This window comes from Hypanus sabinus, chromosome 14 (genome assembly GCF_030144855.1).
Source record: "Hypanus sabinus isolate sHypSab1 chromosome 14, sHypSab1.hap1, whole genome shotgun sequence".
Taxonomy (NCBI): Eukaryota; Metazoa; Chordata; class Chondrichthyes; order Myliobatiformes; family Dasyatidae; genus Hypanus; species Hypanus sabinus.
In genome coordinates, this window is record NC_082719.1 from 27074876 (window position 1) to 27099760 (window position 24885).

General features: G+C 38.0%; 1 protein-coding gene across 7 annotated transcripts in view; it reads right to left on the reverse strand.

The window, feature by feature from the left end:
• Positions 1-9739: 9739 nt before the first annotated feature.
• The window catches only part of LOC132404620 (prominin-1-A-like), a 161383-nt gene continuing 146237 nt past the window's right edge, over positions 9740-24885 (reverse strand). For 4 of the 7 annotated variants that reach the window (XM_059988917.1, XM_059988916.1, XM_059988919.1 and 1 more), the window contains 10 exons: positions 22663-22716; positions 21997-22077; positions 21819-21887; positions 20538-20627; positions 20326-20441; positions 18780-18848; positions 16484-16580; positions 14458-14495; positions 13422-13466; positions 9740-10775 (listed from right to left, as the gene is read on the reverse strand). In XM_059988917.1, the coding sequence (XP_059844900.1) occupies positions 16511-16580; positions 18780-18848; positions 20326-20441; positions 20538-20627; positions 21819-21887; positions 21997-22077; positions 22663-22716 (549 nt within the window). In that variant the 3' untranslated portion in view covers positions 9740-10775; positions 13422-13466; positions 14458-14495; positions 16484-16510. The remainder of the gene's footprint in view (positions 10776-13421; positions 13467-14457; positions 14496-16483; positions 16581-18779; positions 18849-20325; positions 20442-20537; positions 20628-21818; positions 21888-21996; positions 22078-22662; positions 22717-24885) is intronic. The other 3 variants (XM_059988920.1, XM_059988922.1, XM_059988921.1) reach the window with 3 other exon arrangements.

A 24885-nucleotide genomic window follows, 5' to 3' on the forward strand; every position in this document is an offset into this window, starting at 1 on the left:
CAGAAGGCATCTAAAGTCATTAAGAAGGAAAAGATGGAGTACAAAAGTAAGCTAGCTAATAACATTTAAAGAGGATACAAAATGTTTCTTCAGATATGTAGTGTAAAAGAGGTGAAAGTGGACATTGGACCACTGGAAAATAACACTGGAGAGCTAGTAATGGGGGACAAGGAAAGGGCATGTGAATTGAGTCGTATTTTGCATCAGTCTTCACTGTGGAAGAGATGAGCAGTACTGGAAGTTTGTGAGTGTAAGGGGTCAGAAGTGTTTTGCTATTACTAGGGAGAAGGTTCTTGGGAAGCTGAAAGGTCTGAAGGTAGATGTCACCTGGGCCAGATTGTACACACCCCAGGGATCTGAAAAAGGTAGCTAAAAGATGGTGGAGACATGAGTAATGATCCTTCAAGAATCACCAGATCCTGGAATGGCTGTGGAAGGATGGAAAATTATAAATGTCACTCGAGCCTTCAAGAAGGGAGAGAGGTAGAAAGGAAATTATAGGCCAGTTAGTCTGACCTCAGTGGTTGGGAAGACGTGGGAGTTGATTGCTAAGAATGAGGTTTTGGGGTACTTGGGAAGCATGTGATAAAGTAGGCAATAGTCAACATGGTTTTCTTGAGTGGGGAAAAGCTTGCTTGACAAATCTATAGGAATTATTTGAAGAAATAACAAGCAGGATAGGCAAAGGAGAATCAGTGAAAAATGTTGTGTGCTTGGATTTTCAGACATGAGGCTGTCTAAGAAGCTATAAGTCCATGGTATTAGAGGAAAGATTCTAGCATGGATAAAGAAGACGCTGACTGGCCAGAGGCAAAGAGTGGGAATGAAGGGAGCCTTTTCTAGGATAACTAGTGGTGTTCCTCAAGGGTCTGCGTTGGAACTGGTTCTTTCTAGGCAATATGTCAATGATGGAATTGATGGCTTTGTTGCAAAGTTTGCAGATGATATGAAGATAGGTGGAGGGCAGGTAGTTTTGAGGATGTAGAAGGCTACAGAAGGACTTGGACCGATTAGGAGAATGAGCAAAGTGGTAAATGGAATACAGTGTCGGGAAGTGTATGCTCATGCACTTTGGCAGAAGTAAAAGGATAGACTTTTTTTAAAGAGAGAAAATTCAAAAACCTGAGGTGCAAGGGGACTCTGGTGTCCTTGTGCAGGATTCCCTAAAGGTTAATTTGCAGGTGTTGAAGGCAAATGCAATATTAACATTCATTTCAAGAGGACTTGAATATGAAAGCAAGGATACAATGTTGAGACTTTATAAAGCACTGGCGAAGCCTCACAAAACATTGAGAGAGGTTCTGGGCCCCTTATCTCAAAGGATGTGCTGACTCTGGAGAAGGTTCAAAGGAGGTTCATGAAAATGATTCTAGGATTGAATGGTTTGTTGTATGAGGAGTGTCAGATGGCTCTGGGACTGTATTCACCGGAATTCTGATGAATAAGGAGTAACCTAATTGAAACCTATCAAATGTTGAAAGGCTTCGATAGAGTGAATGTGTACAGGATGCCTCCTATGCTCCTATGGTGGGAGTTCAGTACCAGAGGGGGCAGCCTCACAATAGGGTTGTATTCTTTTAAATGAAGGAATTAGGAGGGATTTCACTAGTCAGAGTGAATCTGTAGAATTTGTTGCCACAGTCATCTATGGAGGCTAAGTATTTATGTATATTTAAGGCTTACGTTAATAGATTCTTGATTGGTCAGAGCAAGAAGGGATACGGGGAGAAGGCAGGAGATTAGGGCCGAAAGAGAAAATAGATTGGCTGTGATGAAATGGTGGAGCAGGCTCAATGGGCCAAATGGCCTGATTCTTCTCCTAATCGGGGTTGACGTTCCAAAGTGCATCACTTCACACATCTACATTGAAATCCATTTGCCACTCCTCAAACCACTTACCTAACTGATCAAGGTCTCTTTGTAATTTGTTAAACTTCTTTATCAACACCACCTAATTTCTTGTCATCCGCAAGCTTATGGATCAAGCCTTGAGCATTCACATCCAAATCATTCATATAACTAACGAATAACAGTTTTTGCTGTCAGTACAACTACATCATGCAAAGATCCCTGAGTGTACAAAAACATAACAGATAGGAACTGTGGGCCTTTTGACCCTTTGAGTCTGCTATGCCAGTCAAGAATGCCATGGCTGAATTTCTAACTTCAACACCATTTTGCTGCCGTATCCTTGTGTCCCTTAATTCCTCCAATAATCAGAAATCTGTAGGTAACAATTTTTTAAATGAAATCAATCCACACTCATCTAGGATAGAAAATATCGATTCACCCCTTTTAGTAAAGAAACCTCTCCCCATAGTTTACCCCTTGTTCAGATTGGGACCCTCTAGGTTCAGACTCATTACAGAAAACATCCTTGCATATACTTTCAGACCTTGCAATAACTTTCTACCTTTCATTCTTCAGAATCCTAAGTGGAGAACTAGTCTACTTGATTTGTCCTTGTATGAGATGTGTGCCATCCCAGGATTCAACATGGTGAATCTTTGCCACTCATCCACTTTTGCAAATATATCCTACTTTTTGCTAAGTGCAAAATTATATCACAGCTCGTCTTATAGTGTAGGGAGGGAAAATAACACTTGTCCGAGATCCTGCATTAATACAAAACCTGTATAAACCGCCATTGATTTTAGTGGGGATCTTAATGAAGTTAAATCCAAGGAAGTGCATTATCCTTTTGTTAGAATATAATTTGGTCAGAAGAGTGCAAGCACTGTAGAACTCAAGGACCAAGAAACTAGTTGCAATGTAGAGAAAGAGAGCAGACCAATGAGAAACATAAATGAACTTTCATAGATGTAAAATGGAAGAGATCAGCAAGGGCAAATATGGATCCCTCAGAGAGAGCAGCATTTATAAAGGTGTAAAGGAACCCACAGGAGTTCAACAATTGATTTCACAAAAGACATTGACCTGTCAGATATGAAGGATTGAAGGAACTAAGTAATCAAGAACAAACAAAAAATCTTAATGGAGAAGCAGGTATGCTTGATAGATCCCAGGGATTGACTCCCTAGATTGTGGACAATAGACAATAGTCAATGGGTGCAGAAGTAGACCATTCGGCCCTTCGAGCCTGCACCACCATTTTGAGATCATGGCTGATCATCTACTATCAATACCCGGTTCCTGCCTTGTCCCCATATCCCTTGATTTCCCCTATCCATAAGATACCTATCCAGCTCCTTCTTGAAAGCATCCAGAGAATTGGCCTCCACTACCTTTCGAGGTAGTGCATTCCAGACCCCCACAACTCTCTGGGAGAAGAAGTTTTTCCTTAACTCTGTCCTAAATGACCTACCCCTTATTCTCAAACCATGCCCTCTGGTACTGGACTCTCCCAGCATCTGGAACATACTTCCTGCCTCTATCTTGTCCAATCCCTTAATAATCTTTTATGTTGCAATCAGATCCCCTCTCAATCTCCTTAATTCCAGCATGTACATGCCCAGTCTCTCTAACCTCCCTGCGTAAGACAGTCCAGACATCCCAGGAATTAACCTTGTGAATCTATGCTGCACTTCCTCTACAGCCAGGATGTCCTTCCTTAACCCTGGAGACCAAAACTGTACACAATACTCCAGGTATGGTCTCACCAAGGCTCTGTACAAATGCAAGAGGATTTCCTTGCTCTTGTACTCAATTCCCTTTGTAATAAAGGCCAACATTCTATTAGCCTTCTTCACTGCCTACTGCACTTGCTGATTCACCTTCAGTGACTGATGAACAAGGACTCCTAGATCTCTTTGTATTTCTCCCTTACCTAACTCTACACCGTTCAGATAATAATCTGCCTTCCTGTTCTTACTCCCAAAGTGGATAACCTCACACTTATTCACATTAAACGTCATCTGCCAAGTATCTGCCCACTCACCGGCCTATCCAAGTCACCCTGAATTCTCCTAACATCCTCATCACGTGTCACACTGCCACCCAGCTTAGTATCATCAGCAAACTTGCTGATGTTATTCTCTATGCCTTCATCTAAATCATTGACATAAATTGTAAACAACTGTGGTCCCAATACCGAGCCCTGTGGCACCCCACTAGTCACCACCTGCCATTCCGAGAAACACCCATTCACTGCTACCCTTTGCTTTCTATCTGCCAACCAGTTTTCTATCCATGTCAATGTCTTCCCCCCAATGCCCTGAGCTTTGATTTTACCCACCAATCTCCTATGTAGGACCTTATCAAATGCCTTCTGAAAATCGAGGTACACTACATCCACTGGATCTCCCTTGTCTAACTTCCTGGTTACATCCTCGAAAAACTCCAACAGATTAGTCAAGCATGATTTACCCTTGGAAAATCCATGCTGGCTCAGCCCAATCCTATCACTGCTATCTAGATATGCCACTATTTCATCCTTAATAATGGACTCTAGCATCTTCCCCCACCACCGATGTCAGGCTGACAGGTCAATAGTTCTCTGTTTTCTCCCTCCCTCCTTTCTTAAAAAGTGGGATAACATTAGCTATTCTCCAATCCTCAGGAACTGATCCTGAATCTAAGGAACATTGGAAAATGATTACCAATGCATCTGCAATTTCCAGAGCCACCTCCTCCTGTACCCTAGGATGCAGACCATCTGGACCTGGGGATTTGTCAGCCTTCAGTCCCATCAGTCTTCTCATCACCATTTCCTTCCTCTGGTTTACAATCCCCAATGTGCTACAGATCCTCTGAATAGTCCTTGTGTATGGAAAGTGACAGGCCATTTCACACTATCCAAAGAAGACAGTGGGGGATAAAATGGAACAGAAACTGTTAGAACAGAAACAGTATAGAATTAGTGAAAATGCTGAAGTCTATAACAAAGGATACAATAACAATATCTTGCAATGAATAATATCCGAGCAAAATCAACATGGTTTTATGAAAGTGGAGTTTTAAAAAATGTTAATATTCCTCAAAGATGTGACAGTAGAACAAAGGAGAAAGCCAATGGATATAAAAACATAGTACCTTGATCCTGAGTGGGAAACACTTTCATTACAGCAGCAACATTTAAAAACTTAGCAGGGTGCAGACTTTATTATTTCACATTGGTAAATTACTGTGTATATTCTGTACTTTATTATTAGTTAATGAACAAAATAACAAATCAGACTATCGTACTAAGATGTGTGGTCTCCTGTCACTCAGATGAACTGTTGTATATGCTTACTGCATTTGATAGGAAAGATTTTCTCAATGATCCTTGTGACAGCAGAGCTGAATGAGTCTGTTCGAAAGGGTGCTTCTCTGCTTATTCAGTAGGTCATGGAGAGGATGTGCTAGATTGTCCATAATGGATAACAGTTTGTTTAGTGATAAACCTTCCAAGTCAAGTCACTTTTTATTGTCATTTTGACCATAGCTGCTAGTACAGTACACAGTAAAAATGAGACACCATTTTTCAGGACCATGGTGCTACATAAAACAATACAAAAACTACACTGAACTACGTAAAAACAACACAGAAAAAAAACCTAGACTACAGACCTACCCAGGACTGCATTAAGTGCACAAAACAGTGCAGGCATTACAATAAATAATAAACTAGACAATAGGCACAGTAGAGGGCAGTAAGTTGGTGTCATTCCAGGCTCCGGGTATTGAGGGGTCTGATGGCTTGGGGGGAAGAAACTGTTAAATAGTCTGGCCATGAGCACCCAAATGCTTTGGTGCCTTTTCACAGATGGCAGGAGGGAGAAGAGTTTGTATGAGGGGTGTGTGAGGTCCTTCATAATGCTGTTTGCTTTGCAGATGCAGCGTGTGGTGTAAATATCTGTAATGGCAGGAAAAGAGACCCTGATGATCTTCTCAGCTGACCTCACTATCTGCTGCAAGGTCTTGTGATCTAAGATGGTGCAATTTCTGAACCAGACAGTGATGCAGCTGCTCAGGATGCCCTGTAGAATGGGGTGGGAGATGGACTTTCCTCAGCCTTCACAGAAAGTAAAGACATTGCTGGACTTTCTTTGCTATGGAGCTGGTGTTGAGGGACCAGGTGAGATTCTCCACCAGGTGAACACCAAGAAATTTGATACTCTTAACCATCTCTACCGAGGAGCCATCGATGTTCAGCGGAGAGTTGTTGCTCCGTGCCCTCCTGAAGTCAAGAACCATCTCTTTTGTTCACATTCAAAGACAGGTTGTTGGCTCTGCATCAGTCTTGTTAGCCGCTGCACCTCCTCTCTGTATGCTGGCTCAACGTTCTTGCTGATGAGACCCACCTTGTGTCGTATCATCAGTGAACTTGATGACGTGGTTCGAGCTGTGTGTTGCAGCACGGTCGTGGGTCAGCAGCTGAAGGGTCTGGTTTGTAGCCAAGGCCGGACCCAGCCTTTTTGAGTTTAGTTAGTCTTTTTGCATCACCAGCAGTGATGCTACTGCCCCCAGCATAAAGCCGCAAAGAAGACTGCTCTTGCTACAACAGACTGGTAAAAGATCTCCAATGGCATACTGCTGCACACATTGAAGGATCTCCACTTCCTTAGAAAATAGAGTCTGCTCACCCCCTTCTTGTAAACAGTCTTGGTGTTGGTTTCCCAGTCTATTGTCAAGGTGGACACCCATGTATTTGTACTTGATATGATGCACTGGGAGTTTTTAGAAGGCATTAAAGTTGTTCTAACAGGTGGTTAGGCAACTACGTTAGCGAACATGTAACGAGGGCAATATACTAATCAGAATTCAGAATTGGCTAAAGGGCAGAAAACAGAGATTGGAAATGAACCAACCATTCTCTGCCTGGCAGAGTGGGACTAGTGGGAATCAAGGTGGGGGAAGGTACTTGGGCTTGAGATTTTCACAACCCAAGTTTGCTGAGGAAACTAAATGCCAATTTGAGCTTCACACAAATACAGCTTCTTTAAAAAAAATCAGTTATTAAGATACTACTGATATTTTCACATGAAAATGGCACACAGTTGAAAATGTTCCTTTGGCAGGACTAACCCAATTATCAAGCCTTAAAATAAAAAACCTTAAAAGTTGTTGGAATCGATTGTTAGGGATGAGATTAGGAAGTGCCTGGAAGCACATGACAAGATAGGCCAAAGCTAGCAACTTCCTGAAAGTAAAATCCTTCCTAATTAACCTACTGCAATTTTTTTGAGGAAATTACAAGCTGGCTAGTCAAAGGAGATGCAGTAGATGTGGTGTACTTGGATTTTCAGGAGGCCTTTAACAAGGTACCACGTAAGAAGCTGCTTAGCAAGATAATAGCCCATGGAATTACAGGGGAGTTATTAGCATGGGTGGAGCATTGGCTGATCCGCAGAAAACAGAGTGGGAATAAAGGGATCCTATTCCAGCTGCCTGCCAGTTACCAGTAGAGTTCCACAGGGGCCGGTGTTGGGACTGCTGCTTTTTACAATGTATGTCAATGATTTGGACTATGGGATTAATGGATTTGCGGCTAAATCTACTAATGATACAAAGATAGGTGGAGGAGAGGGTAGTGTTGAGGAAACAGAGAACCTGCAGAGAGACTTAGATAGTTAGGGGAATGGGCAAAGAAGTGGCAAATTAAATACAATGTTGGAAAGTGTATGGTCATGCACTTTGGTGGAATAAATAAACGGGTAGACTATTATTTAGATGTGGAGAGTATTCCAAATGCAGAGATATAAAGGGGCTTGGGAGTTCTTGTACAGGATAATCTAAAGGTTAACTTCCAGCTTGTGCAGAATGTGGATGCAATGTTGGCATTCAGTTCTAGAGGTATAGAATATAAGAGCAGGGATATGATGTTGAGGCTTTATAAGGCACTTGTGAGTATCGTGTGCAGTTTTGGGCTCCTTATTTTAGAAAGGATATACTGATGTTCAAGGGGGTTCAGAGAAGATTCACGAGAATGATTCCAGGAATGAAAGGGTTACCACATGAGGAACATCTGGCCGCTCTTGGGCTGTATTCCCTGGAGTTCAGGAAATCAAGAGCAATCTCATGGAAACATTCCAAATGTTAAAAGGCCTGAACAGATTAGATATGGCAAAGTTATTTCCCATGGTAGGAGAGTCTAGGATAAGAGGCCATGACTTCAGGATTGAAGCTTGTCCATCTAGATCAGAGATGAGGAGAAATCACTTCAGTCAGAGAGTGGCAAATCTATGGAATTTGTTGCCACGAGCAGCTGTGGAGGCCAAGTCATTGGGTGCATTCAAGGCAGAGATAGATTCTTGTTTAGCCAGGGCATCAAAGGGTATGGGGAGAAGGCAGGGGAGTGGGGATGACTGGAAGAATTGGATCAGCCCAAGACTGAATGGTGGAGCAGACTTGATGGGCCCAATAGCCTACTTCTGCTCTTATATCTTATCATCTTATGGAAAATTTAAGTACACCAAGAATTGAATCATTTGAATTTTGGCACACTAACCAGCACCACAATAAACACCAATGTAATGCAGTATTGCTCTCACTGGACTGAGTGTCATGGATCCCTATAACACCACAAAGACCATATTGCACCATACTTTCCATCAATGTCATCTTTGAGGGTACCAAGTTCAGACATGAAAGCATTTTTGTCCTTCGATTTTAAACAAAAAACTGTAGAATTTGAGCAACATTAATTACTAGCTTTCAAAATCTTTTGGCCAGGATCTTGCTGGGAAATGCTAGCACGTTCAGTGAACTGCTGTCACTTACGTCTTTAGTGTCAGCAGTTTGCTACTTTTGCCATATGCATATTGGATTGTTCTAACACCTGGCAAAACAACTGATATTGGATTCCATGTCAAGCCCAGCAACAAAGTTCAAATCTGTTGCAAAAATGTTTATAGATCCTGCACTAGACATTGTGCACTCATTTCACGACTGCAAGGAAGGATGACAAAAATAAAGCAAGCTATGTACATGTCAATTGTTTGTGCTTGTTGCAAAGTTTTTAATTTGAAAAATGTTTAAGAGTTTGTATGTGATTCAAGTTTAACATTTTTGGGGGTTCCAGCCCAAAATGTCATTTTCTATTCATTTCCAGATTTGATGCCTGACTACTGAGTTCCTCCAGCGTTATGTGTATTCATTTGGATTTCTTGCATCTGCAGCCTTTCTCGTGTTCAATACTTCTAAAATTTACTTTGAATGGCTCTTAATAGCAGGAGGATTCAGAAGCACCATGAAAGCTTAGTGGCTTCACCATCTTTCCAGGTAGAGTGTAATCTGGGCAGATGATGGCAAGATTATGTCGAAGGACCCTGTGTTAGTCAGCTCCCTGAATATCAGCACATGGTACTCTGTGTACCTGAAGTGTGCTTCAGAGCCAATGCAGTAGGTTGTGACCCACTCAACAAACTCAGCTGTGGCAACTTTTCCATGCATGTGCTGATAACTATGTTCAAATGATAGAAATGCAATTAGAAATCCATGCAGAACAGAGGCAGACTGAAGGTTCCCAAAAGGTGACACCCTTTGGGGAGAACAGAAGCTCCAAAGCCACAGTTTTATTGTAACCTCTCCAGAGTCTCTTGTCTGATGAAAGATTTAACTGAAGAACAGCAAAGGCTCCTGTTACTTCTAATACAAGTCACAGGCAACGTGGCAAATAATATAAAAGACGGTGGTAGCTAAGGCTGCACAATACAGAATTCATCTGAGAATCTGGGAGGGGTGGTGGAACTAACAAGTTTGAAATCCTATTGTGTAATGCAGTGTAAATGGGCATTTTAATGTCAAACATCTGCATCTTTAGTTGTCTCAGCCTGACAAATACAGCAAACACCACCCAATATGAAGACATTTTATTGAATATTCAAAATAGAGAAAATCCCATAAATCTACAATTTTGAACATTATTTACAAATTTGATTTTAAGTTAGAATTAAAGTATGTAGAATTTGCACATCCTACCCAGTGAAAACAATGTTACTACATAATGCCAGTGAAACCCATTTAAATATCTTGAATACCGTATCCTTTAAATTGGTGCACATAATTAGGATATGGCTGCAAAAAGATTCTTAATATTCTAACCAATTTCACTAAAAATGCTCTATCCATGGTATTAATATCTAGAAATAAAACAATTGGTCTACATTGGAAAAGTATCCTTATTGTCTTGTATAGTTCACTGCAGGCTTTTGAAGAGTGGTTTTCAATACATTTAGCAAAAGGGTTCATAAACTATTTTTCCACTTAAGAAATCTCCAATAATTTGGACATCTATCCATACAACATAATAGTAGAAATCCAATTGCAACAGCATAGTTACATTTAAACATTTCTAAATTTCAGTTTCACAAAATATATAATCCAATCCACAGTTTATGCATACAAAACAATCTACATTAAAAATTACAAAATGCAGTTTACCCATCTTTTACACAAAAATATCCAAAATCACAAAGTTGAGTTCAAATTATTCAAACATAACAAAATTGTTAGTACAAGTGCTAAAGTAATAATGAAGCCAAAAAGAAAATGATTTTACAGACTGAAATGTCAGAGCAGCATGTTGTGGAATAATCAACTGAAAACTACTCAAGATAATACAAGTATACAAAGTAAGATTTTGGGATATGGAAAAAGAATGCCTGACTGTCCTTCAACTATCATTGAGCAAGACTTTAGATGTTAACTATTCTGATACCATTTGACCATAGCCTTTTTTTATGTGCACAGTATTTCAATTATTTATTGCCAATAATTCTTACAAATGGTTAATAAGGTGCATATTGACTGAGACGTGCTGGACTGGAATTATCTGAAGGCCTTCCGCTCTCAAGCTGTTGCTACGCCTTCCAAAGTGTCTGAAGCTCCTCCTATGGGCAAAAGAAAACAAGAAAGATGTGAAATCAGATATTATCAAAACATGGAAAAACTGCTTCCGAGTAAAATTAATGTCCTGCAAATTATTCATTGAAAAACTGCTAAGTTTACTTCATTACAACAAAATTTCTTCCTTACATAGAGGAGTTGAACAGGTCAAATTTAACTGAATTGTTTTACTCACACAATACACAAGGAAGAAACCCCATAGCAGCTGGGCTAATCACATGTGATTGTTATAAATAGCTGATTTCTAAATAAATATATGAGCAGATTTGTAGACTAAGGCTACTTCCACACTAGACCAGATAATTTTGAAATCGCTGGTTTTGTGTAAAAACAATAGGCGTCCACACCAAGCGTTTTTGAAAATACAGCCGTCCACATTAAAATGTGTATTTGGGCGAATCTCCTACTGGGCAAGCACAGGACTCATCTACAGAAAACAAATGACATGTTTGGTGTTGAATCTCGCTGTGAAAGTGCGCGTTTGTGCAGTTATAGACTAGAAAAACTTAAAAGGAAATTGCCAAACGACGGACAGCTGTTGGCTCTCATGCAGGAGAACTTAAAACTAAAAAAAATACTGGAGCATATGGAGGCAGTCGACATGGAGTTCACAAACATTGAAAAACTGACTAACTCTGTTGCATTAGTAAAGCACCTTGTTAAATATATAGAAAATGTCTGCATCAGTGTTATCTTGTAATTCCATACAATGTTACATTAGGCTCTTGCAATTTATTGTCAGAGAAGTACTTGCATAAATAGGTAAACCACCTTTACACAAGCAAGGACAGAAAACGGGGCAAAGTGAGTATACTTATTTATTCAGTAAGTTACGGGTCAAAGTATTCGGTGAGTACATTTCTAACTCTTCTGGCTTCAGTCTTGTTGCCGTCTGTTTTGAAATTATTAGGTTGTGTGGGGATTGCGTTCAAGAAAACAATGAAATGCCACGCTGCCGCCACCATCTGTTCCGCACATCATGACAGAGTTTCTAGAAATCTCCGGTTACCCCGTCCACATTACTCTGCCCAATCAGCGTTTTCAGATTTACACACTCTGGAGGGTGTTTTAGAAAAGCTCCATTTTCTGGGGAGGAAAAACGCCATTTCAGTGTGGACGGACGGTCAAAACAAAGAGAAAAAGCTTCGGTTACGGATTTATCCGGTCTAGTGTGGACATAGTCTCAACCTAACCCATTTCTTCACGAGCTTTCTGTTCATCACAGTCACATCAATGCTTGCAGTTATCACACGTTATTTAGTTCCACTCAAATCTCCACAGAAAATCAAACAGATAAGACTGCATGCAGAGTAACTGAGACAAAACTTGAGGCCATATAAGACATCAACTTTATGTAAGTTCTAGGCAAAGACCTTCTCCAACTATAATGGTGTTATCCACCTAACCTTGACATTTGAGTACAATATCATCAAGGCCAGAATAATAGCACAAGTGACAATTGAAACATGACATGTAGTTTCTGGAGCTGGGTATACTGCAATGAATGACCATTTTCCATTTCTGAAAACAAAACTTTTCACCATCTACCACACTAGACAGGAATACAATGGACTATTTTACACTTACACATTCATTAATACAGCTCCAACGGAAACTAAAAACTTCACATCAAGCAAAACGAATACAGGAAAACCGCCTTCATTCCTGCTCCATCTCGATTTAGAACTGCATTACCTCACTGGGTCTAAATTCTGCAAATGCCTACCAATCAGCATGCTGTTGATAGTTTCACCACAATGATTGCAGTTGTTCATGGCAACACATCACCAGCATCAAGAGGGCAATGAGGAATTACTTGTAAAATTAGTCAGCTCCATCATGGGTACTAGTCTCCGTAGTATCAAAGACATCGTCAAGGAGCAGCACCTTAGGAAGGAGACAGCCATCATTAAGGAGGACCCCCACCACCCAGGACATACCCTCTTCTCATCATTACCATCAGCAAAACAGCTTGTTCCCTTCTGTCAAGTGTTTCCTAAATGGACATTAAACCCATGCCACCTCCCTGTTCTTATATTTTTTATTTCTACACACACACACACACACACACACTTAAGATAACTCAACTTTTTTTTCCTCAACATTTATCATTCATTTCATTGTACTGCTGCCATAAAGTTTACAAATTTCACAACAGGCTGTTGAACTTAACCCGATTCAGATCATGATAATGATAATAATAATAATAATAATAATAATAATAATAATAAAAATAAAAAATGCTGGTCTTGCCATTGATTTCCATGAACTGAAAAATAGTCTAAGTTGTTTTAGGCAGCTTCTGAGATTATACTATTTCATAAAGGGAGAAAAGGAAATTAATAGAAAGTGAAACATCTTAAGTGAACAAAAAAGTCAAGCTTTTCTTCCAAGTGCCCGAAAACAGCAAGAATAGTTTTCACCATTCATTTCCTGAAAATAGGAACTGCAATAAAGTACCTCTTTGCTCAATATTCCATTCAAAGCATTAAGTCTCTAACTGCAGTATTTTTTAATGGACACCATAAAAGAAATAGAATTTTTTTTTTGTTGATATCTGTATTTTTCATTAATACTTCAAAACTGAAATTGTAACTCTGCATTATTACAAAGGTAGTAAAGAAACATACCTTCAAGCAGCTGTCCAGTTAGTCTACCAATATTCCATTATACTGCTACAATGTCAGAAAGAAATGCAAATAGTTAAACTGAATACAATTAATGTTTTCCACACTAATTTACATTTCAAAAAGTAGCTTTTCTATTCAGTTCAGTGAGCATCTTTTCATAAGAATCTTACTTGTTAAAAGTCTGCCATTTAGATAACCAATTTAACGTTGACCCATAAATGTTTCTACATTTTTAATGGCAGTGATCTTGTTGAATTACAAAATGCCAAGTTTCAGCAAGTCAAATATTTGCTTTATTAGAATAGATCTGAATACAACAAACTGCAGTTTTATGTGACACAAAAGATTTTACAGGTCTGAACTTCAAGCAAAGCCAGTGCCTTCTACTATTAAGGAGGTATCTAAAGGATGATGAGCCACAGAGAAGGAGGGGAGTCAACACTGCTGGATAATATTTACAGACAGATTCAAGACAAAACAGGGAGAAAGTTTTATGCATGGTTTCTGTCTCAGGCAACACCTGGCTATTCATTTTAAAAAAAGAAAAAAAATATACAAAGCATAATGATTGAAAAAAAATTCAGGTTTTCCTTTAGAACATTATTATCATTCAATGATATTTCATGACATCAATGGGAAAATAATCTTATTGCAAAGGCCTTAAATGGAATGCACAAAATCTATCCTTCCTAGTGAGCTCAATTCAAAAACCCAAAGCTATTTGTCACACTGTACATATCCAGAGCCAATTAATATATTAACAGATATACTAACCAACTGATTTAAAACAAATATATGATCAAGAGACATACAAGTGTGAAACATGATGGAAACACTGGTACTGTACAGGTCGTCGTATCTTCCTAAATATAAGCACAGTACTTGACAAATCTAACAGTGAATAACAGCAAAATGTTGAATGTGGATATCACTTGAAGAATTCAACCACTGACTGATAATCTGATAATCAATAATGAGCAAAATTTGTTAATAGAAAAGAACACCCTAAAGCATGCAAGCCATAAACATGTCACACCTCTGAATTAGGTAATGTTTCAAATCCACTGGAAGTTCCTGGAAGAAATAATTAAAGTTAGTTTTGAAAGACAGGAAACAGGTGGCATTTATTATATTTTTGAATAACGTGCAATAATTCTGCACATGCAAAGGGTCTAAAAAGTATAATAAGGGTGAGTCCTAAAATAAGTTTAATTCATTTTTGAAGTAGTGAAAATTACAGAAATATCACACTTAAGGTCTTAAAAGAAATATTGCTTGCATATCACACAAGCTTATTAGACTTAACTGTAAATAAACAACAGAATGGCCCAAAATGAACAATTCTCAAGTGATGCAGGAAGATTTCTCCCCCTTCTGGCCCACAATAGTCCTGATAGTATGCAAAAGATTCCTGGCTAAAGTTAAACCACTCAGAACATTTCTACAGCACAATGTCTTGTTGGTACTGGTACTAGAAAGCGAGGGGAATCATGTTAAGATTCTAGTTGGGCTTGAAACTGGCAGAAGGAAAATTGGGGAAAGTTGACCATATTGAATTTTAATTTAATGATTGTGTTTTAATTAACAATGCTATTAAAAACTATTCTTATTGATAAGGAAAGAAAGTAGCAATGATAGTGACAGGATTTTGTAGTCTTCATTCAAAATTTATTCCATTGAATTTGAAGTCTGACTGCTCAAGAACATTCTGTATTAATGCTTAGACCAGGCATTCTCAATCTTTATAATTAAGCAAGAGCTCCATGAATCCTGGGTTGGGAATCTCTGGCTTATAGGATACACTGAACTGCAATTCCTCAATTTAAGTTAGTTTTAGTTAGATTTTCTCATCTCCCGATTAGATGCTTGGGGCTTTTAGTCCCATGGCAAATAATCAATCATTAAAGTACAAGAAGTAATCATTAAGAACAAGAAGATTGGGTGTAGTACAGTGGAACCCTTGCATTGTCAGATGTGTCATCTTTCAGATCAGAAATTAAACCATACCCCATCAGTCCTCAAGGCATATTAGATCCCATCATGCCATCTGTAACAGTCAAGTGGTAAGGGTGCCTGCATTATCCTGGGAACAAAGGTCACATTGCTGGGTAGAGGTGAGGGGAGCATTGCTTACCCAGTTGCATCTGCTTCCACAGGCCAGATCTGCAGTTGGCCTGCCTGCAGTGCCAGATTACCCTGCAAGAAGTTGTTTGTATTACTGCAGGCTCACTACATGCTGTTTGCCCTGAGACTTAGTGGCATTGCTAAACTTCTCACGTACCCATGGGCCCACAGTAATTCCAGCCTTTGCACTGACAGATAGCTCTCGATCAATGATCTGAGAGTGCCAACAATACATCAGTGCACCTGGTCTGCCAAATGGAATTATGTACATCTGGGCTTGAGGTACTAGCAAAGTTGCAGTCTCCCTTCCAGCCTCCTCCTACAACCTCTGTCTCCAGCCTCTCCAACCCCATCTTCTCCAATTATCCCCATCCACAACCATCCAGCAATCTCAGACATTTAGTGAGGCCCCAGCCTAGACGTAACCCAATCGTGGGTGATACCAGGACCAAAGCAAGTCAAGTTGGCAACATAAACATGAGTGCGGGGATAAGCAGGTAAAGAAATAAACTAGATGAATAAGTCTGTAATAATAATACAAACCCTAATCCCTGCATCTCTGGCGTAGATTGGTCCTCATAGCATGAAAATAGATCACCTAATAAGGCATGGGGTCTCTATATTCACTATTGCCTATACTGGTTGCACTTTTATGGCATTTGTACTGTTTTAGGAATACCTGTCACTAGCCCACAAGTTTGCAGGAAATTTGTTTTACATCAAGTATCATACAGGACAGCCAAGTTGCTCTTTAGACACAGTACTGTTGCAGAACTCTTTTATATCTCAATCAACATTAAAGTACAGATTATCTGGAACTTAAGTTTCTGCACTTCACACATAACTGTTCGTACAGTACTTAGGTCATGAATAGATTTATATCACGCTGTCTCACAGCGTCTTAAGAAAAAAAAGTAAAAATATACTATATCCAGTACCTTAACAACCCCAAAGACAGGAGTGTCTCACCAACCAGAAAGCTTTGGAGGGGCTGAAGCTCTGGGAAATCTGGTCAAAGTATCATATAGTGGAGTGCTAGTGTCACAAAATAAAAACGCAGAAGCAATTAAACAAGAGGTATTTACAGCATCTGTTGAAGAAAAGGTATTTAATTCTTTTTTTGAGACTGTACAAGCATGTATTCTTCAGTATTCTGCTCTTAGTTCAAATAGAAGTGACCATATATTCGAAAAAAATACCAAATTTGAGATAAGTCATTACAGAAGTGAAGAATTTGTATTTCTGTAATGGTATTTTGAAAGAATTGCTTGCACATCTTTGACCAGTATTTAAAAGCATTTAAAAAATCAGCAGAGCAGCATAAAATATTAAATCTACAAATCTTATGAAATTCAACTGGCATGCTCTAATATAATAAGAAAATGATTGGAACTTAAATCACAGACACGAGAAAATCTACAGATGCTGGAAATCCAAAGCAACACACACAAAATGCTGGAGGAACTCAGGAGGTCAGGCAGCATTGATGGCAAAGAGTGAACAGTTGACATTTTGGGCTGAGACATCTCTGCCGAAATGTCGACTGTTTACTCTTTTCAATAGATGATAAGACCGATTGATTGAAGCTTGGCACTTATACACAAACTGCACTCATTCAAATCAAGGAAACAGGTTTACAAATATCCATCCCCTGAAATGAATCATCACCAGTCTACATACTGGAATTCGCTTCACATTTCTAATGATATTTCATGTAAAGCTAAAAGTACTGGTTAAATTTGGACAGTTGCCACATATTTTTTTACAAAACTTCACTTGCCCCATCACTGAAAAGTTCGCACAACCTATGGACACATTTTCAAGGATTCTTCATCTCATGTTCTCAATATTTATTATTATTTTTCCCCCTTTCTTTCTGTATTTGCACAGTTTGCTGTCAGTTGCACATTGCTAGTCCACCTTTTGGAGTGGCCTTTCACTGATTGTATTACGGTTATTGGAATTATTGAACATACCCGCAAGAAAATGAATCTCAGGGTTGTATATGGTGACAAGTACTTTGATAACAAATTTACTTGGAACTTTGTAGTTGCTCAAGCTACCCAGTTTTGGAACCATAGTTAACCAAATTATTTAAATCCAAACATATTCACAACTCTTCATTGCTCAAATTAGTCCAAACCTCAGTCATAAAAATCTGCTTTACGTGCAGAAAAATCTGCTCAGCTCCACAAGTACTATGCTAATAAAAATGGGTATTAAGAAAATACACTCATATCCTACAAGCTTCCCTAATAAAACTAAAGATTTGGAAATATGCTTAGTATCCAGAACCATAGAAATAATTACCATCAGGTTTGAATATACAAGGCACTTGTCGGAAACAAAGGGGAACACAATACACAAGATACTGGAGGAACCTATCAGGTCAGGCAGCATTCATGGAAGAAATTAGACAGTTATGTTTTGGGTCCTTCGTCTGGGCTGGGAGACTGGGTGCATAACCCTTCCAATGTTCTATGCACAAAATTTTTGATTTCCATCAAATTCCAAATGCAAAATAATTCTTCCCTCTGTAACCCACCAGAGGAGCTGGCAAATACAAGGCCTTGAACTTGTTCACTAAAACCAGTCACATATCTGAAATTCCAGCTCTCCAGAATAATTTACCAAAGATGTCTGTTAACCAGAACAGAACAATCCTGAAAACTTGTTGGTCACACAGTAATTATTTTTCATCAAAAAATCTCCTTGACAAAACATTCATGATGACATGAAGCCATATAAGTCACAACTTTTATGATGCGTGCTGAAAGCATGTCTGACAGTTTATCTTTTTAGATCATTCACTAAAGAAATCCCTGCACACAATATCTACATTTAAATCCCTACCTCTTCTACCTGACACAAAGCAATCATGGTGCCATAGACCTTTCATTAATTCAGCAATTTTTACTTTCGTGAGATTACAGGACAAAAACAGATTCTAATGTGAAAGAAATACTAGTCTGTAAACTATATATCATCCATTTCATATTTATGCTAAAGTAATCAATTTTATTTACTCTGAAGCAAAGTAAATTGATTGATCATTATACAGCAGCAATACTTTCTTTTAATCAATGTATTCATGCTGGTTAGTGTTACCAAAACATGCAAATGTTAGGACTTCTTGCAATTAGGTTGAGCAAGGAAACATCTGCAGTGATCATAGATAAATCTGTATCTCAAGGAAAAATAATAGCATGCATAGATTCACTCCAAGGCATTTACCTTATTAAAACTGGACTTTGAATATCATGTGAATGCTCATTATGATAACCATTACTACCATTTTCCAAACTGCAACAAAAGATGAATGTGCACAGGGAAAACAAAATCAAAGCTTGGGAATTCAATGTAGATTTTTCTTTTTATTTTGAACTGCATGAAGTAAAATGAAAAATGAATTATGGCTGCATTGCTAAATCTATTTCAAATTCATTTCAAAACAAAGCTATGACAGTAGTTTCTTCCATTTTCATATCCACAGTATTATCTTGTATTACAAAATACCTACATTGACCCTAAATACACTGCAAAAAGGGTATTTTAATAAAAAGCTGTCAATACCTATATACAGCTTTATCTATAATGCAAGCAAAAATAATTCCAGGCATTTATGCAAACAAAACTGCGTTAAGCAATAGCTTTGATCCATTCTCTCCTCACCAAAAAAAGTTCTCAAATATTTTGCATTCAAATTAAATTTAAGTTAGTTTAGTACAACACTGCATTCCCACAATTCCATGCAATGCCACAAGTGCAACTCAGTTTACAAATTATTGCCCTGTTAGACTTAGAAATTGACACCCAAAGGTGCACCAGTTAAACCAAATTCTTACATTTTCACGGGTATATTCTCAGTACTACACAGGAATAAAAATGGGAATATTATTAATATGAACACAAAAAATTAAAGAAATGTTTATATTTTTGCCAAGAACAATGTCCATGTGCTCATTTTATTGGGTGCTATACATTTGAATTAAATCAACTCTGGTCACTGGCATTTAAATTTTATGCAAGAAACAAAAACAAAAGTAGCAATCATAAATTAAGAAGTGTAAAGCTTTTCCAACTTTCATCTGACCTGTGACTGAAAGCAGTAATGAATGCCCAAATAAAAAATCTTAACTGAAAGTGGAAAGGGTATCAATGGTTATCACAAAGTAAAATGCCAAGTCCCTGAGACAGAGGAACTGTAAAGAAGAAAAGGAATATGTAGGGTTTAGATTCTAACAATTAGTAAATTAATTGAAAGTTCAAATTAATTCTCTACATTTATAAAAAGAGGCAAGAAATGAAATTGAAGAGAAACAAGAATAAGGCGGAAGAAGACTAGTTTTGCAGGGCACTACTTTTGTCCAATACAAGAAAAGTTCACTAAGACAAAAAAACAACTCAGTTAGGAAACAAAACAGCAACTGTTCTGCTCAGTCATCCCTGAATAAAGATGCTTGATTTATGTTACTCAATTTACAGAACAAGCACACCAATCAAGATCCGAGAACAGCTGCTCACATCTCATTCACTTAGTTGCGTAGTTACAAAATTTGAAAAAATTTGTTTCCTGTACATTGGGCAGCTGAATCTAGTAATAATTTTCCCAAATCATAGAACAACAAAATTACATGGAAAATGAATTTTTTGAAATGCTAATGCATTGAAAAGTAATTTTCATAAAAATCCCAATTAGAAATTTGTATATATTTCCTTGTATTTACAAATGTAGAAAAGAGCAGAGACATAACTTCTACAAATTTCTTAACATACTCACTCATCATATACATCCTCTGTATCCATTCGTCGATAGAATTTGGCCAGCTTCACAGCAGATATAATACTTGGAATTAGAAATATTGTACAGCAACCAAGACTAAACCAAAATCCATTCTAAAAGAAGATAGAAAACAGTTATTTTCCAATAGTCAAACTCATCATGAAAAGAAAAGCCCTATGCATCAAGAGTAGAGGATTTTTTTCTTTTACCACAGAATCCACTATAAAACCGCAAAGTATTGTATCAACTGTATCCACCACGTTAGCGACTGGCTTACAGATCGCAACTTCATTGTTCAGCTGTAAAACAGAACATACATTTTGAGAAAAATTAATTTCACTTTTCCCAACTAAATTCATTGCTCTTTAATGATTTTGACTATTTGTACAAGTGGCCTTACTAATTACAGCAAGCTACAAAGAAAGTCTAGATATGTTTTGGTGGTTGGGAGAGAGTATAGAAAGTTGGACACAATTGTGGCTGGGCCAGATTCTTCCATTGATACTCACTTAATCAATATGATTTTATAAATAGTAAATCATGTTTGATAAGTTTTCTTAAAATCTTTGAGAATTTAACAGGGAGACTCAATAGAGGGGAAGGTATGGATGTAGTATATTTAAATTTCCATTAGATATTTGACAAGGTGTCACATTAGAGGATCATGCAAAACCTGCAGTCCAAGGTACTGAAGGATGTGCATTAGCATGGAGTGAAATCTGACTTCCACCTGCTGGCAAACTCCCACAATTTCCATGTGTTCTGGCAAGTTCAAAATGATGGGACCAGATAACTGGGAATACCATTACCAACGAAGCATAGAGAGGGCCATCAGATAAAAGGGGAAAAGCAAGCCTTGAGCAATGAATATGAAGAATGGATTCTTCAGTACTTAAGATAATGAGGGTGCCTATTTTGAAAAAAACAAAGTGGGGATGGAGTCACAAGTATATGCATGTGGTTGGGTAACCAAGGCCTCTGAGACTGGACAATTGGCCAGCTTTAGACATTTTTTGAAGGGATTTTTTGTGGTGGAGGAAACTGAGGGCAAAAGGAGCACAGTAAATGGATAGCACTGGAGGATTGAGAAAGGGATAAAGGTATCATCGCTGCTACAATGCATTTTAGGAGAGACAAATCCATAATGGGTGCATTGGACATCAAGATTGGCGGTGAGAGGAGAGTGATTAATTTGATCATGATAGTCAGCACTGTGGGATGGGTGACCATTCATTGGCCAACAACAAATTAATTTGACTTTTTCATTAGGCAGAAATGATCATTGGCCTAAAGCATTAATTGTTTTTCTCTCCAGACATCTAATCTGCTGAGTGTTTCTGTATGGTTTTATTTCAGTACGTTGAAACATATCTTACACTCATTTTTCAGTTTCACTTAGTTAACATTGAAATTACACTGGATGGACAACTAACTAGACTTAACATATTCAAAACAAAGTTTCCTTATACCGAAAGCCTGGCAATACTTACAACATCCTTCGCCCAATCTAAATACTCTGTGAAGTAGCCAATCAAAGTCTTGATGAAATGATAGATTTCCTGGAGAGAAGAATGCATTTCAGATATGCCATCTGTCACACGAAGCAGATTATGTTCTCTGCATAAACTGAGGGCAATATACTCTACTAAATGGTGAAGAATTTATTACCTGTTTTACAATCTCAGTGCCATTGTGGTGGATTAGAAACTGAGCAGATTCAACAGCAGCAATTATACTATCCACTTTCACCTGCAGGGCAGTAACAGAAAACAACAGTGAACGGCCACTGTGAACAATGAACATGGATCCTAATCTTTGTGAACTCCAAATCTGTTGATTCCTGCACTTGACAAAGTTCTTGGAGCAGATAAATTTAAGATGCAACATTGACTGTTGTGCATGCTAAATTGGATCAGCTGAACTTTGAAGGAATGAACACACACACACACACACACACACACACTTACTTGTACTGCAAAGCAAACTGTTTTTCAGAAATGGAAGGGTACAAATTTAATTATCAGCATTTCCAACTTAAGTTAATTTATCATAGGTTACAAGTGAGGTCTTCCACACCACTCAAATTTGAAAACCATTAAGCAAACATATGTAAGTTGGGACAAGGGACCATTTTATACCACTAGGAAAAATTAACACAAGACAGCAAATGTGGCCATCTTAGCTTCAAAAGGGTTAAAAATTCAGCCTTTTCATCTAACACTGCATTTACTGTACAATCCAGAACAGGTTACAAAACACAAGTGCCAATAAGAAAATGCAACTTTTAAGCAAAATCCAATCAAAACACATAATAACAGAAGTCAAATGATTTACCTTTAAACCTGTTGCTATGATCTGTAGCGTTCCAATACTTTGGTTTAACATGCTCTATTAAAGGAAGCAGGTCATTTAAATTGACTTTAACAAACGTGATTGCTTAACAGAAACATGTCAACAAGTATTGAACTATACAGCCACTACAGTACAAGATGTGCTCAAAATGCAGAATCCTTTGGCCAGATCACACCTTGAAAAGATCCAGTTCAACACCTATGGAACATGAATGTGCTGAATTATCAACAAGATGGATTTATATGCCAACACTAACAGTAAAATATCCTAACCTGTGCTACTGCAAGATAATCAACATGATGCACAAGTGAATTTAGTGAGGTGGGGTGAGGGAGAAAGAGCTCTGTGGTTATCTTATTCAGTGGTGTTCAGATTGGCTTTGTTTCCATTTGATGTTGAGTAAAAACCCCAATAACCTGTTACTTGTTTGTTCAGAAACCTAATGGTTCAATGCAGCCCTGCTTCACATACTTCCTTTAAACTCATTCGGCTCCCATTTCCTTTTCTTCCCTGAAGCTCATCCAGTTCACTGGAAAATTTATTCTTGCGTGCAACATCCAAAAAAATTTAAATGTGCACCTCCTAGGCCACAAAGCTAATAGGCCGTTGGAGCTTTACTATGCATTTACCAGTACTCCTTCAGAAATTACAAAGAATGTACATGTCTTACATTAAATGGATTTCATTTGCTCCCTTTTCAAACCACTGTATTGTTAGGAATTGGAAATATCCTATCCTATCATATATTGGAATGCCACTATACTTGTGCCTGGTCAGTTTTCAAATACTGTAGGAAGCACCGCTATCAAAATATATACTATATCCTCAAGTATAGTACAAGGATATACAACAGTTGCACAATGACGTAGCAGAAACAAACATTTTACAAGTAATTGTTAATCAACATCAACCCACCACTATTAAACCCAAACTATTAAACTTTCCACTACAGAAATGCAATCAAGGATTTTAAAAGATTTGTTCAAAGCAATTTTTGAACATTCATGGGATTGAGCGCTTGCGGGAGGCCAGCACAAAAGAATTGAGGACTGGGATAAATCAGTCATGATTATCTTGAACAGCAGGGCAAGACTGAGGGGCCATTCCTGCTCTTATCTTCTGTTATTTATGGAGCTCAACACCATTACATCCTAATGTTCTCATGCAAGCCAACTTTGAGCAAATTGGAAAGAATATTACATAGTTTGATCACCTAGCACCCAATATTGTTGGGGCTAGGTAGTTGCAAGAGCACAAATCTGTTAGAGGCAATGCTCAGCTGTGATTGTTGTGGATATTATAATAATATAAGCAAAACAAGGTTCTTCAATTTTGAAAATCCATCTTTGTCTTACAAACTGGAAAGCGCAGCTCTAAAAAGAAAATTTAAACTTTGTATAACTTCATACTAAATAGAGGGCAATCAAGCAAAGGGATCCAAATTCATTGTGTTAATTTATGTGACAATACTGTAGTTGTACTTCACCAATTCAAGGACTGCACCCTATCTTATTGAAAACGCCACAACAGTCTGATGTTTTTAGACCCAACTGTCTATTCCTGTTTTTAAAAAGCTCCAAATAACATTCAGATAACACACATAACTAATGCTATTGTTCAGGAAAGATGTTTGTGATGGTCATTTAAAAACATCTTACCCGTGCTTCAACATATCTCTGGTAAGCATTTCAAAAAAAAAGCAGAAATAGGAATTAATTCAAAACTTAAGAACAGGGAAGTTAGGTTAGTGGAAAAGAACCCATTTTATGAAATACTCACAACAAAGAATAACTAGTAATAAGGAAGCAGAAAGATTAAATCCTGCAGACAGATCCTAGACCTTGGGGTCAATATTAAAGCTTCTGGAGTTCCACAATCAATGAACCAAAAATTAAATTACAAAAGGCCATAGGAAAAAAAAACTATTTGTTGGGAGTCCAAAGTCTTCTCAAAATTTAAGTACTGCATGTATAGTAGCTTGTGCTTTGTTTGGATAGAGTCAGTGCCAGCCTCAAGAGCAATTTTATTTTTGAGTTGAGCAAAATGATTGCGATGATGCTAGGCAGAGTTGGTGGAAAACACATTAAACTGCTTGTTAGTTACCTAAAACTGTTTCCAAAAATATATGTGAAATCAAATTTGAGAGTTCCATCTAGCAGCCCACCAAAATACTGAAATTAAATTATCAATATTTGTTGACAAAGG